This window comes from Durio zibethinus, chromosome 11, assembly GCF_047325235.1.
Source record: "Durio zibethinus cultivar Kanyao isolate XHJ-2024 chromosome 11, ASM4732523v1, whole genome shotgun sequence".
NCBI lineage: Eukaryota > Viridiplantae > Streptophyta > Magnoliopsida > Malvales > Malvaceae > Durio > Durio zibethinus.
In genome coordinates, this window is record NC_143172.1 from 2,955,569 (window position 1) to 2,970,931 (window position 15,363).

General features: G+C 27.5%; 1 protein-coding gene across 1 annotated transcript; it reads left to right on the forward strand.

The window, feature by feature from the left end:
• Positions 1-11,526: 11,526 nt before the first annotated feature.
• Positions 11,527-13,725, forward strand: LOC111290059 (labd-13Z-ene-9,15,16-triol synthase, chloroplastic-like). Its single transcript, XM_089768765.1, has 2 exons — positions 11,527-12,620; positions 12,722-13,725. Exons 1-2 carry the CDS (start codon positions 11,643-11,645, stop codon positions 13,358-13,360), a joined length of 1,617 nt encoding a protein of 538 aa, XP_089624891.1. The 5' UTR covers positions 11,527-11,642; the 3' UTR covers positions 13,361-13,725.
• The last annotated feature ends 1,638 nt before the right edge of the window (positions 13,726-15,363 follow it).

The window sequence follows — 15,363 nt, forward strand, 5'->3', positions numbered from 1 at the left end:
ATCAATCATACAAGAGACAGCAATTTAACGTAGTTCGATCCAATCGACCTACGTCTACGGATGAGAAACAAGATCCGTTAGTTGTAGAGAATTATAAATATACAAATCATATCAACCTCACTCAATAATCAATACTTATAGGCCCTCTCAATCTTTAGTTTATGGACTATTCTCAACTCAAACATACATATACTCATATGTACCATTTCAACACAAACAAACACATACCCATATGCATCCATACATCATACATATGTAAACCCTTTCAATATCTTCTAGTCAACTCATATGCATCATACTTATGTGGACCCTTTCAGTCTTCTCTAGTCCACTCACAAATATACAAACACACACACTTATAAGATGTAAATTTTCAGTACTCTTATGAAATATCTATCCCATAAAATCCTACGATTTTCTTATATCTTTTTCTCATACTTAACTTTATAAAGACTTCACCTATTTATAAGCATACAAACTTGCCTATTAAGAATATTTTTTCTCTTAGAATTTTTTTTCTATAAGTCTTCTTGTCCATTAAGTAATATCTAACAAATCTCAAATAACTATATTATGGGATTTGAATCGTTATTCCCAATAATCTCCACATTGACTCAAATTTCATCAAATTATTTATCTTTATGCTAGATATACTTAGCTTCGCCTACAATGAAAGTCTCACAATCATCTTCTTTTATGTGTCTTCACGTTTTATACAAACTAATTTTTAAAACATGAACTCGAACTTCTTCTTTGAGTTGAGCTCTTCTGGATTTACCTCTTCCCATGACTCGAACCTTCAAATCTTCTCATATATCGAACCTTTAGCGCTGATACCATTTGTTAGGATTACTACAGCTCTGATATCACTTGTTAGGCTAAAAAACACTAATCTAATGAACCCAACGAAAGCAAAATCAAATGATTAAATAATCACATAAGAGATAATAATTTAACGTAATTCGGTTCAATTGACCTACATCCATGAATAAAAAATAAGATCTATTAGTTGTACAAAATTACAAATATATAATCAAAGAATCAACATCACTCAATAATCAATCTCATAAGATCTTCTCAATCTCCTCTAGTCCTGTGGTAAAACCCTACAACTTTTTTATATTTTTTTCTCATACCTAATCCTGTAGAAACTTCACCCATTTATAAGCATACAAACTTATCTATTAAGAATCATTTTTCTCTTAGAATTATTCTTCTGCAAGTCAAACTTGCCTATTAAGAATATCTTTTTTCTTAGAATTTTTTTTCTGCAAGTCTTCTTGTCTATTAAGTAATATCTAAAAAATCTTAAACAAATCTGTTATAGGATTTGAGTCATTATTTTCAATAATTTTTTCATACCTACATTAGCATTTTTTCAAAAATTTATTTACTAATTTTTTTGTTGTAAAACTTATTTAATTAAAAAAATAAAAACAAAAACAAAAAAAAGAAAAAAAATATGGTACCACGTGTACACGCCTGTTAATTTTTTTAAAATGATCTAATTAAAAAAATTAAAAAATTGAGTTGCTGCATGATATTAAAAATGATTAATTTCTTTGATCATATATTTCAAAAAACTAAAATAAAAAGAAAAGTCTTTTCAAAATTATTCAACAATTAAAGTTAAAATCTGAGATAGAATCCAACAGTTGAATTAAATTAAAGATTTTTCATGCAAAATCTCACATTTTTATTTTTTCTTTTTTATCCCTTTTTTATTTTTATTTTTTACCCATTGACTTTGACTTTTTTGACCAAAAAAACAAAAAATAAACAAAAAATTAAACTAAAAAATAAAAATACAAATAAAATTTATGGCTTAATCTTTGAGCTTAAGATTCACTTTTCCAAATAATGCCCAATCGCACAATCAAAATTAAAATTCAAAGCCTAATTAATTGTAAAAAATCCTCAAACAAATAAGGTATCTACAATACCTTTAAAGTTAAAGGCAAAATTGTAAAAAATAATTGTAAGGCTTGCATTATTAGATAGAACTGAATATTGTGCCATTAAGAAATAACATGAGAAAAAAATGAGCTAGCTAATATGAGAACACTTAGATGGATGTGTAATAAGATTAGAAAAGAAAATCAGAAATGAAAAAATTTCAATAAAATTAGGAGTAGTACAAATTGAGGAAAGGATGTGAGAAAACCTTTTGAGATAGTTTGGACATATGAAACGGAGGCCTATCTATATACAGTTAGGAGAAATGAGTTTTTGAATTTGAGAGATACCAAAACTTCTAGAAGTAGACTATAAAATCTATTAAAAGTAATAAAAAATGATATTAAGATTAAAGAAATAGATAAAAAATTTATTTTTTATATACATGAGTGGCGCAAGAAAATTAAAAATTACGACCTAATATGATTCTTTTTTTTAACCTTTCATATAGTTGATTCCAAAGATATGCGATATAAGATTTAGTTTGTTATTATTATAATATCAAATGACCCTATCATGTGAAAATTTTAAAATATTTAAATTTTTTTTTTAAATTATAAATGAAAAAAGAAAATGTAAATAGCAATAAAATAAATAAAAAAAGAAATCAAATGGCTTAACATGTGATAATCCTTGATATAATGTGACTCCCACAAAAAAATGAAATCTAAAATATTAGTTATTAAATATATAAAATAAAAAAAAGAAAATGTTAAAAACGAAAAAAAAAACACATAACATACCATTGATATTAAATAAGTTCTATACACAAATATATATATATATATTTATTAACTCTTTTAAAAATAGAAAAAAAAAAAAGAAAAAATTGATATAAAGGGAACCCCAAAAAAATATTTATTAAATATAAAAGGTAGAATACAAAAAGATGACATGTGGCACCCAAGCAAAAAATAAAAATTAAAAAAAAAAAACTAAAACAAAAAAGTCCATGAAAAAATAATAAAGCTGTGGGTCAAAAAATAATAAAAAATTTAAGAATTTATTTTATAAAAAATTAAAAAGTTGAAAAAAAATGACACTAAAAGAAAAAGATGAAAATGGAAAAATTTTTGACATGATGAATATGAATAGTAACATTTGCATGTATGATTTATATATAGGATATTTTTAATGCACTTATATATAAGATTTTTTTTAGTTTTTGTTTAGGGTAGCTCTTAAAAAAATTTAAAATCTGACAGATTATTTATTAAATATATAAAAACAAAAGAATGGAAAAAATTTAAAAAAAATCGTGACATACCCTAAGTATTATGTAAGTCTTACATACAAAAAAAGATAAAATTTTTTCGGTACTACCCTCTTTGGGAAGAAGTAAAGCTAATGAGATGACCCCAAAGCTATTGGTTACTTTGAACCTAAAAAAGAAGAAAAAATCAATAGTTTTATTTTGTTCCATCTTTCGATAGTACGACTACGTTTAGATAGCGGTATGCCCTGCTTTGAAATGAAATATTTTTTTTCATCTAATTTTTTTTTATAATCAGACCGTCAAATAATTTAACATTTTTCAAAGAAATTGTTGTTTTGACAATAAGATTTATGTGGTGAGTTGCAAACAAATTTTCTACAAAGGCATTCTATTGTTGGGGGAGATAATATTAATTTTTTAATCACTCCGTACATATTAGAGTTTTATGTTTTTAAAACTTCTTTTTTTTTTTTCAAGAGAAAAGTGGACAGAGACTTGACTTTAGAGTTTAAATATACGACGGGACCACGGGATAGAGGAAAAGTATCAATGTGAGTTATTCCTAAAAAAAAAAAACATTTATATCAAATATTTAAAATTTAAATGTAAGACTATGCTTGGCCATTGGCAAAAGCCCAAAACTCATAATTCTGTTTTGGAGCTTAGTTTTTACACAACTTTTTTAGATGTTCATCAGTATTGTGGCAATCACATGCATGCTTCCATCTTAGCTTAATTTGTCCTTTTAATCAAGAATACCAACAAGAACTTGGTTTGTTCAAAACTTTGGCTTTGTGAAAGGGGAAAGAGGATGGCGACTTCACCTCCCAAAGCTTTGAAATTCGAGTCAGGTATATAATTGGAATGGGGACATAGGGATAAGGAGTGGTTTCATAACCAAACAAAATATTCAACTATTGGACTTTAAGTATTTCATCTTTCTATAATTCAATTGCGGAGACTTTAAGAAGAAATTTTTTTTAAAAATTAGAAAAGAAAACAGGCTTTCAACTCAAACTGTTGAATACCAACAAGAATTGATTCATATTTTAAATATCAATATTTGGATTAAATTGTTTTTTTTTTCTGATGAAAATTACTATTACATGTATAAGTAAAAATACATACAGTTATAATCAAATAATTTTTAACTTGCATAAGCATAACATAACTCAGAATTTGAGACCTAAAAATTATGATTTTTTTTATTATCACTGAAATAATCAAGAACTCATCGATAATTAATTTTTAAGCAATTAGTTGTATTTCTTAGAAGGCTTTGAAGGGAAAAAACGGAATATTGTTTTTCCTCTTTTTAAGCAATCAAAAACAATTCCAGCCCTAGTTTTTATTGGGGAAAACCACATATATAACTTGATAAAGCATATGCCAACAAGGTAATCAATATTAAATTCATGATTAAAACAACTCTCAAATCACTTTCCAAGAACATTAGTTAGATCTCTCGTCAAGTTCCTATCATCAAAACCAACGCAAGCCATAGCATTTAATACCTAAACCTGACAATATAAAGATCACGAGTGAATTGTCTCCCTCGTACCCTAACAAGATTTTATTGAGAAAGGGATTGAAATTTTTAGGTACAATGAATCATAAATCATTTCTTTCATTTCCTTTCCATTGTGGTTAGGATGTCTATTATAAATTTACAATAAAGTAGAGTGTTAATTTTTTATATAAAAGAGACTATAACTTGGAATAAAGTAAACGATTGTAAATTTTGTAATTTAAATTTTAGATAAGATATCACATTTTAATTGATTTAAGTTTCAGGTTTGAATATTAATATTCATAATTAGTTATATTTATCAACATTCAATGCATTTTCCATCCTAAGTTAAATTATATTAATCTTAGTTTAATCCTCTTAATTTATAATAATTTTATAATATTAACGATTATGTGATCTATTGATAAAATATTAAATTTTTAATTTTAATAATTAAGACTCAAATAATTTAAGCCATTGATTATTCATTACCCGATACCGCAATCAAAATATACAAATGAATCTAGGGCCATCATATTTGGAAAATCAATGAAAATGTAAAATATTAAGAAGATGCTTCAATCTTAATTTATAGGGAATTTGATAAATAGAAGCATAATAATAAATTATGTTTACTTGTTAAGGAACAAAGGAAATTAAACAAGAAAAATACAGAGATGTTGCAAAAGAGAATATTAATCAAATTAGATAAGGCAACTAGGCGAATGATAATGAAAATTAGCTGGGATAGGTATTCATGGGACCCAAATTGGTGTACAGGAATAATGAGAGATGGGGTCGTGGGGGGTGGAGTAGGGACTTGATTGGCTGGCAATAACTGGAGGAGAGACCCCAGCCAGACAGCAGGGCAGAAAAGCTCATAATGTAAAAATGTCATAAATCACCAAAAATTGTGGACCCTTTTGTGCCTGTGGTCCTTGCAAAAGGATGAGCTTTAGCAAACCATTTTTTTTCTAGCTTTGAAAGCTCTAAGTTGCACAGAAAGACACTTGCTAATGTCGACAGTCGTGACCATTCAAAACCAACGATTGAGATTGGTTGTCGGTGCCGTGCACATCTTTACTATGGTTCAAAAATATATAGTTGCACTTGCATGCATGGATCTATCCTGGAGTAAAATGTCTACTGTGTAGTCTTCTTTCTTTTACTTCTTAATATTCTTTCACTTTCTTTGTTATAAACAAAAATCAATTAGGTTTTTTATGTTTGTCTAGTGATTTTTTTTTGTTTAAAAAGTTTATGGTGAGAGAAAGATTTTTGTATTTTAAAATCAAAACGGATTGTAAATTTTAAAAATAATTTATATTAAATTTACAAATCATTCATTAAAAAAGATTATTGACAGCGTGAGTCAAACATAAACCTTGCAAACGAATTCTTTGAAACTTTACTAACTCAATCAATCTCATTGTAGTTTGTCTAGTGTTTTCTTCTAGCTTTCTTCGACCATATCTAGAAAGGAAGCAAAATTAGAGTAATTAAGAAGCATGTTTCCTCCTTTTTGATGAATTTTCCATGCAATACTTTCCTCTTTTTTCTTAATTACCTAGCTACTTTAACGATAGAACTTATTTTATACTGAAAGCTTATTCATCCGAAACAAGAAAAGTTTATCCTTTGGAGTTCCCATTTGTTAAACCAAATGAATCAATAGAAATTATTGAATTCATCAGTTACTGACTTTACCAAAAATATATTTATCATTGTAACTTTTTGATTATATATAGGTCTATTGTTGTTTGTCAAATATCTTATCAACACAAGCAAAATTCTTAATCGTTAGTTATAACATGGAAATCACATGTCATATCATAATTATTTGGAGAATAGCAACATAAATATTTCCACCCTTTCACCCCTTGGAGAGCCCTATTTCTTTTCCATCTCTTTTTTAATCAAGAAAAAGATAAAATGGAGGGCAATGGACATTACTTCAAATGAAAGTGCTACTTTCCTTTTATTCTAAAGTTGAATTTTGAGACTAACAACCTTTTTATATGATATTGGAGAAGGATTTTTAACTTGCCCTCACAAAAATGGGTTTTAAGATTATTATCTCATACATTAACCATAAAGTTTTATTTATAAAAGAACAATAAAATTTAATGATTCACAAATGAGTTTAAGGTTTTAGGGTTTAGGGTTTAAAGAGTTTTGATTTTAGGATTTAGGGTTTTAGAGTTTTGATTTTAGGATTTGAAGTTTAGGGTTTTAAATTTTTAAGGTTTAAGAGATTTGGGGTTTCTGGGCGTGGGAGAGCCTAGGTTTTTGGGTGTGGGAGAGAGTTTTGGTGCCTATGTCTATGTCCAAGAGAATTGAAAAGAGAGGAAGCTAGGTGCTTTATAAGGCTAGACGCCTAGGATGGTGGGTGGAGGAAGTGCCTAGCAAGGTATAGGTGTCATGACAGATTAAGGTCGGTGGTTTTGGGCAATTGGGGTTGGTGAAGTGCAGGGGTTTTGGGTATGGGTTCCATGGGTATAGTGCTATGTAGGGCAGGTGGGTAGGGTAGTATGGTATGATCAGTGACTGGCTTAAGGTATGATGGGGTGCATGGTGGTGGTAGGGTGGTTGGACAGGCTAGTGCCGTGCACGACACCATGTCTAATCCCGTCCCATCTCTTTTTTTTTTAAACCAATATTATTATTATTGTTGTTGTTGTTGTTGTTATTATTATTATTATTATTTACTAATTAATAATTTTAATACTAATAAACAAAAAACTAAAACGGAATCTCATCCGATAGATCCAGACAAAATTCGATGTCTATATAAATCATACCCAATATCATGTAATAATATTATGCCTAGATCATGCTAAAATATTCATGCAAGAATGTCATGAAAATTTATTAATTATCATGCAATAATAGCAATTATATAAATATACAATATCATGCAATAATATAAAATACCATGTGAATAGATTAATAACCATTAATGCAAATATATAATTATGAAATAAAATATAATCACACAAATATATTAATAATTATGTATAACCATGCAATTATGCACACAATAAATATATAAATATGCAATTAAGGATCATTCAAATATAATATTAATCATGCAATAACATATAATATCATATCATGCAATATATATAAAATCATGCAATAATAATAAATAAACAAATAAATAAATATGTTAATAATCATACAATCACATAAATAAATTAATTAATAATCATGTAATTAACAATGTAAATCATGCAAATAAACATATAATTAAATATATAATCATGCAAACAAAAATATTTAAACCATGCAAATAAATATACAATTTAATATATAATCATGCAATCACATGAATAAATAAATTAATAATCACGCAATTAGACATGCTGTTAAATATATAATCATGCAAATGATAACATTAATAATCATGCAAATAAACATACAATTAAATATATAATCTTGCAAATAAAAATATATAAACCATTCAAATAAATATACATATAAATTTATAATCATGCAAATAACAATATATGAATCATGCAATCATGTAAATAATAATATATAAACCATGCAAAATATGCAATTAAATATATAATTATGCAAATAAACATGCAATTAAATATATAATTATGCAAATAAATATATTAATAATCATGCAAATATATTAATAATTCACAAATAAATATATTAATCATGCAAATGTAATATTAGTCGTACAAATTCACGCAAAAATAAATATCATGCAATAAATATAAAAATAAGAGTAAGTAATTAAATATTATAAAAGTTATGCAAAAATCATTAAAAAAAAAGTAAATATTACCTCAATGGATCATGGGTTTTAAAAATTTTTCACCTTTCAAAAATTGATGTTTCATATTATAAATCTTAGCCTTCCTTTCAAAAAAATCCAATTGGATCATTTTGCAAATTTTTGCTTGATTGTTTTTTCTTTATTTATTCAAATTTTGTCCAAATTTTCTCTCTTTTCAATAACCTCTATTTGATCTTGAAATGAATTGCTGTTAGGAATTCCTTTTAATTACAGATTCAAAGTCCTTATATAGGGATTGAATTCTTTTCGATTTGAAAAAAATCAATTCAACCCAATTTAGGATTTCTTTCCAAGTTTTGTTATCTTTGTAATCTTTCCTTTTTCAATAGATTAAACCTTAAGTCTTTGCAAAATTATTTAATCATTAAAGTTAAAATCTGATATAAAATCTAAAAGTTGAATTGAATCAAAGATTTTTCATGTAAAATCTCATTTTTACCCTTTTTTATTTTTATTTTTTTTTACCAATTGATTTTGACTCTTTTTACTAAAAAATAATAATTAAACTAAAAAAATTAAAATACAAATAAAATTTAGGGCTTAATCTTTAGGCTCAAAATTTACTTTTCCAATTAAAGCTCAATTGCATAATCAAAATTAAAATTCAAAGCACTATAAATTTTGAAAAATCCTCAAACAAAATAAAGTGTCTACAATACCTTTAAAGCTAAAAGTGAAGTTGTAAAAAATAACTGTAAGACCTACATTGTTATTTGGAATTGAGTATAGTGCAATTAAGAAACAAGATAAGAAAAAAATGAGCTAGCTAATATGAGAACACTTAGATGGATGTGTAATAAGATTAGAAGAAACAAAATCAGAAATGAAAAAATTCAAGTAAATTTAGAGGTAGTACAAATTGAGGAAATAATGTGAGAAGGCCTTTTTGAGATGGTTTGGATATGTGAAATGGAGGTCTATCTATGCATGGTTAGCAGAAATGAGTTTTTGAATTTGAAAGATACCAAAACTTTTAGAGGTAGATTATAAAATATATGAAAGTAATAAGAAATGATATTACGATTAAAAAAATAGATAAAAAATCATTTTTGATAGAAATGAGTGGCACAAGAAAATTAAAAATTACGACATAATATGATTTCTTTTTTTAACCTTTCATACAGCTAATTTCAGAGTTATGAGATATCAAATTTATTTTGTTATTTTTATAACATCAAATGGGTCTAACATGTAAAAATTTTAAAATAGTTTAAATTTTTTTAAAAATTATAAATGAAAAAAATGTAAATAAAAAATAAAAAAAAGAAATCAAATGGCTTAACATGTGATAACCCTTGATATAATGTAACTCCTACAAAAAAATAAAATCTAAAATATCAGTTATTAAATATATAAAATTAAAAAAAATTTAAAAAAAACACGTAACATAACATTGATATTAAGTAAGTCATACACACAAATATATAAATATATATTTATTAACTTTTTTAGAAAGAGAAAAAAAAGAAAAAAATTAATATAAAGGGAACCCCACAAAGATATTTATTAAATATAAAAGGTAAAATACAAAAAGATGACATGTGGCACCCAGCAAAAAATAAAAATTAAAAAAAAAAGTCCATGAAAAAAATAATAAAGCTTTGGGTCAAAAAAATAATAAAAAAAGTTAAAATTTAGTTTATAAAAAAACTAAAAAGTTGAAAAAAAGAAAAACAAAAAAATGACACTCAATAAAAGAAAAAGATAAAAAAGGAAAAGTTTTGACACGTGGAATATGAATAGTAACATATGCATGTATGATTTATGTATAGAATATTTTTAATGCATTTATATATAGGTTTTTTTTAGTTTTTGTTTAGGGTATATCTAAAAAAAAATTAAAATCTGGAAGATTATTTATTAAATATATAAGAACAAAAGAATGGAAAAAATAAAAAAAAATTAATGACATATCCTTAGTATCATGTAAGTCTCACATAAAAAAACCTAAAAAAAGAAAAAGAAAATTAGCAATAAGTAGGTCTCACATACAAAAAATAAAATTTTAAAAAATTAAATATTTTTTATAATTTAAAAAATATTTATTAAATGTTAAAAAGAAAAAGTTAAAAAAGAAAAAAACCAAAAAATAAAAAACATTGAAAAACACAAAGAAAAATATCAACCTGTAGCAACAATACCGATTCATGCATCCGCACGATTTATATACATAGCATGAGACTACATTCCAACCACATTGGTAAATCATGGTTACTTCATAGTTGCTTTTGGCTCCCTTTGGATACAAACGTAATTACGGTATCGTAAATGCACTGGAGTTGAAAAATAGACTCGAGCCTTCATGTGTTCAGTGAAAATTTTGCATCTCCACCGGGGCTCGCTTCTCGTCTTCTCCCATAATTACCCCTAAATTTCTTTTTCTTTTTCTTTTTGCTTTTTTTACCAATTGAATTTCACTACAAAGACGAAAATATTCCTGTCACTTACCTTTTTTATTTTTTTATTTAAACGTTCAAAATAACCCTAATATAAATAAATAAAATTTCATAATTATATAATAAACTAATTAATAACTAAATAATTAAATTATTATTTGTTTATATATTTATTCAAGTTTTAATTGTTTATTATTTTGGCCAAAAAAGTTTTTACTAATTTATTAATTTAAAACAATGATTTGATATATTACAATCATTTTTATTAATTTTAATTATTTATAAACAAAAATATTATATGATATAAAAATACTTCAATAATTCATTAATTCCATAAATATCAAATATACTAAAATTTTTATTATATACAAACTTTAATCTTATTATTTGATATAAAATAATTTTGATAATTTTTCAATATTTATTAATTTTATAAATATCAAATTTATACTATAACTTCTATTATATATAAATTTTAATATAATATCTTTAATAATAATTTTCTTTTTGCACTATACTTCATCCTATTATCATTATTAGGTTTACATTGAAACACATATTTCTAATACTAATTTTCTACAATAACCAGTCTCACTGGTTGAGTTCTTTCAAAGTTGCTTTTGTCCCCAAGTTAAATCTCCTACTGCTATAAATAATGCCTAGTACTTACGCATTTTGGCCAAAAAGAAAAAAACAAAGAAAACCATTTTAGCTTATAATTTCTCCTTTTCTTTTGTTGCTCCTAGAATAATGTGGCTGACACCATACACATTGTATTCATGGCTGTTGGATGGCAGCACCCAGAAAGATGGACCGTTTCGAGCAGTTTTCTCATTTCTGATTGCAATGTTAGCGATCTCATTGTGGCACCTCTGGACTAATAGGAAGTCAAACAAGCCAATTGCTCCGTTGCCGCCTGGCCCCCGTGGCTTGCCGATAGTGGGATATCTTCCATTTCTTGGAACTGACAATCTTCACCTGGTCTTTACAGAATTGGCTGGAGTCTACGGTCCAATCTTCAAACTTTGGCTGGGAAACAAACTATGCGTGGTAATTACCTCACCATCGCTAGCAAAAGAAGTGGTTCGCGACCATGATATAACATTTTCTGAGCGGGATCCTCCCATTGCTGCACAGGTTTCTACCTTTGGCTGCAATGATATTGCATTTGACTCCTACAGCAGTCCCACCTGGAAAAAGAAGCGAAAAATTCTTGTAAGCGGGATGCTTAGCAGCGGTAGCCTTAATGCCTTTTATGGTCTAAGGAAAGAACAAGTAATGAATACCATTGGGGAAGTCTATAAAAACGTTGGCGAGCCAATTGATGTTGGTGAATTGTCATACTTAACGGCAATCAATGCGGTCACCAGCATGGTGTGGGGAGGAAAACTTGGAGGAGAGAAACGGGCTACGATTAAGGGGCACTTCAAAGAGATTTCTTCAGAATTAGCGATCTTATTGGGAAAACCAAACGTTTCTGATATTTTCCCCGCGATTGCACGGTTTGACATACAAGGTATTGAGAGAGGAGTAAAGAAAGTCATTCATTTGTTCAATCAACTTTTTGATTCTGTAATTGAACTAAGAACGAACGTGGCCACCGAGAAGGATAAAGTCGATGGAAAGAGTGAACAAAAATCAGACTTCTTGCAGATGCTCTTGGAACTCAACAAGAATGAACATAGCGCATCATCTATTACAATGAATCAAGTCAAGGGTATGCTCATGGTAAGATTTTTTTTAAAAAAATTTTTTTAGCATACCTCAATTTTCCTACTTTATGTTTTGGGTTCTGATTTGGGTAATTGGTGCTAATAATTTTTAACTAGGACATTGTGGTTGGTGGAACGGATACTACATCAACTATGGTAGAGTGGACAATGGCAGAGCTAATACAACATACAGAAATAATGGAAAAAGTGAAGAAAGAATTAACTGATGTTGTTGGACTAGACAGAACCGTTGAGGAGTTTCACTTGCCTAATTTAAGATACCTAAATGCGGTGATAAAGGAAACCTTCCGATTGCACCCAGCCCTTCCCCTCCTTGTTCCCCGTTGTTCTGGAAAATCAATCACTGTTGGTGGCTATACCATTCCAAAGGGCAGCAGGGTCTTCTTAAATATTTGGTCCATTCACAGGGACCCCCATATTTGGGACAATCCTTTACAATTTCAGCCTGACAGGTTCCTGAACGATCCTGACAAGTTTGATTATTATGGAAGTGATTTCCGGTACATGCCATTTGGCTCTGGAAGGAGAAAGTGTCCAGGACTTACCCTGGGGGAGAAGATGCTATATTTCATATTGGCCTCATTGCTGCATTCTTTTGACTGGAAATTGCCCCAGGGCACAGAGCATGACCTGTCCAGCAAATTTGGACTCGTTGTGAAGAAAAAGAAGCCTTTACTTCTGATTCCGACGCCAAGGTTACCTAATCTTGAGCTCTACAGAAAGAAACAGCTATAATGTACTGGTACTATACTACTATTGTATCTCTTTTATATTAAGGCAAAAGTGCCATGCAACCAATTAAAGTCGTTAAATAAAATGAAATATATTGATACATGTCATTGAGTCAGTCGACTGGCGTGTTGCTGTAGGCTGGTTACTAGATCGGGAACGAGGGTCTCAAGCAACCCTAGGCAGCATGATTCTGTGGCCTAGGGCTCTGGGGATTAGATATATAGCATAACCATATAAAAACCAGGCGGGATGTGGTTTTATGTGGTCAATAGTTATAATTTCTAATAGTATAGATGTGGCTCGTGTTATTTGCTTCTTGTTTGCATCCACGATAACATTGATAAATCGAAATACCCATTTCAATAGCAATGCCCGAATTATAGTTGTTGTCAAAGCGTATATGTATGCCATCATCTCCTTTTTACACACAATCTCTTTCACTCGCCCACTCATGTCTCACCCCTCTAATAACTCCAAATAATGCTCTCAAAGTCCCATTCTACTTTGGCTTGTTTTCAGCTTTCAAATATATGTAGTCTCTACGTATATTAGTGGTCTGCTACAAAATTATAGTAATATTCCATTTCAATGGCAATGCCAAAATTAGGGACGGAACCAGAAATTTTTTCTGGTGGCAGTAAATTTATTATATAATATATTTAGTTAAAATTTTTTATTTAATGCAAAGATAATGGTTTTTACTGCAAAAAAGGCTTTTAATAAAAGAATTTAAAATATTTCTTACGATATCAAATATATAAAAAATTTAAATAAAAATTAACATAAATATAATAAAAACTTATAATATTAGATACACTGAAATTTTAAATATCAAATAAATACAAACACATAATGTTGTCATTTTTCAAATGAAAATAGTATTATATAATTGAGTTAAATAGTTTTCATAGGTAGAAAATATAAGATTTTCTTCTTCATTGTCAATATTAAAATATATATAACTTTATTCAATTTTGGATATTTCCTCCAAAATTAACTCTCTTTGTCCTTAACTAATTTAAATCAAATACTAATTTAATTTCTTTATAATTTATAAGACATAAGGTAAGATACAAAACTACAAAATAGGACCAACAACATGCTACTTTTATAATTTTTTTAATAATTTTAAAATTGATGCTATTTTTTTTTCTAAATTTTAGATTGTGTTAGATTATATCTCTACAACATTATTTTACATCAAATATATGTCGTAACGGTTTTGTATCCGTCTGACGAATTTGAAAATGAAATAAAAAATAACGAAGTCGCCACCAATCTTTTTTGGCTAGGTGCGATTGATCACCTACTAAAACATATCCTTTTAATAAAGTTTTAAAATTAATTAAAATTTATTGAAAAGATAATTTTACGATCTGTGAAACAGTTTGGGTTCTAAAGTCGGTTACGCGTGGGGATGGATTAGCACCCCACAACGCTTGTTAAAAACGGTACCAGTTAACAACGTGTTATCCTTTGATTTTGATAAAAATAGTCCAATTTTTTGTGTTCAAAAAATAATTTCCTTGATTTTTATTTATTAGAAAAAAAATTTTATTCTCTAGAAAAATAAATTAAAACTTTTTTATTGAAATAATTCTTAAAATGTTTCAGTACGTTGGTAACATTAAAAAAAAAATTTTCATCTAGAGATTTCTTAGGCATCGCTTCTCGAAATATTTTAGAATCTCATCCTCGGATGCTCAAATTTACTTTTCGTAAAAAAATATCATGCATGCAATGCAAAATGTTACCATGTCGATGCACACATTTTATTTTCCTTTGTTAGAAATTTTATTAATTATTTTATTAATGTTTTATTTTTAATTGAAATTTTGAAGAAAAAAAGAATTTAATTATATTGAAGATTTTCTATAAACATTACAATACACTGGTAATATTTTACAAAAAATCTTCTCACCTAGGGATTTCTTAAAGCATCTCTACTTCAAAAACTTTTAGAATCCCATCATCGTATAAAATTTCTTTTCTTCTCATTTTTATTA

What these genes read in the sequence shown, in the direction of transcription:
- LOC111290059 (XM_089768765.1), top strand. Translation starts at nt 11,643, where the DNA reads ATGTGGCTGACACCATACACATTGTATTCATGGCTGTTGGATGGCAGC. An exon ending in AAGTCAAGGGTATGCTCATG is followed by an intron (nt 12,621 to 12,721) that starts GTAAGATTTTTT and finishes ATTTTTAACTAG; the next exon opens with GACATTGTGGTTGGTGGAAC.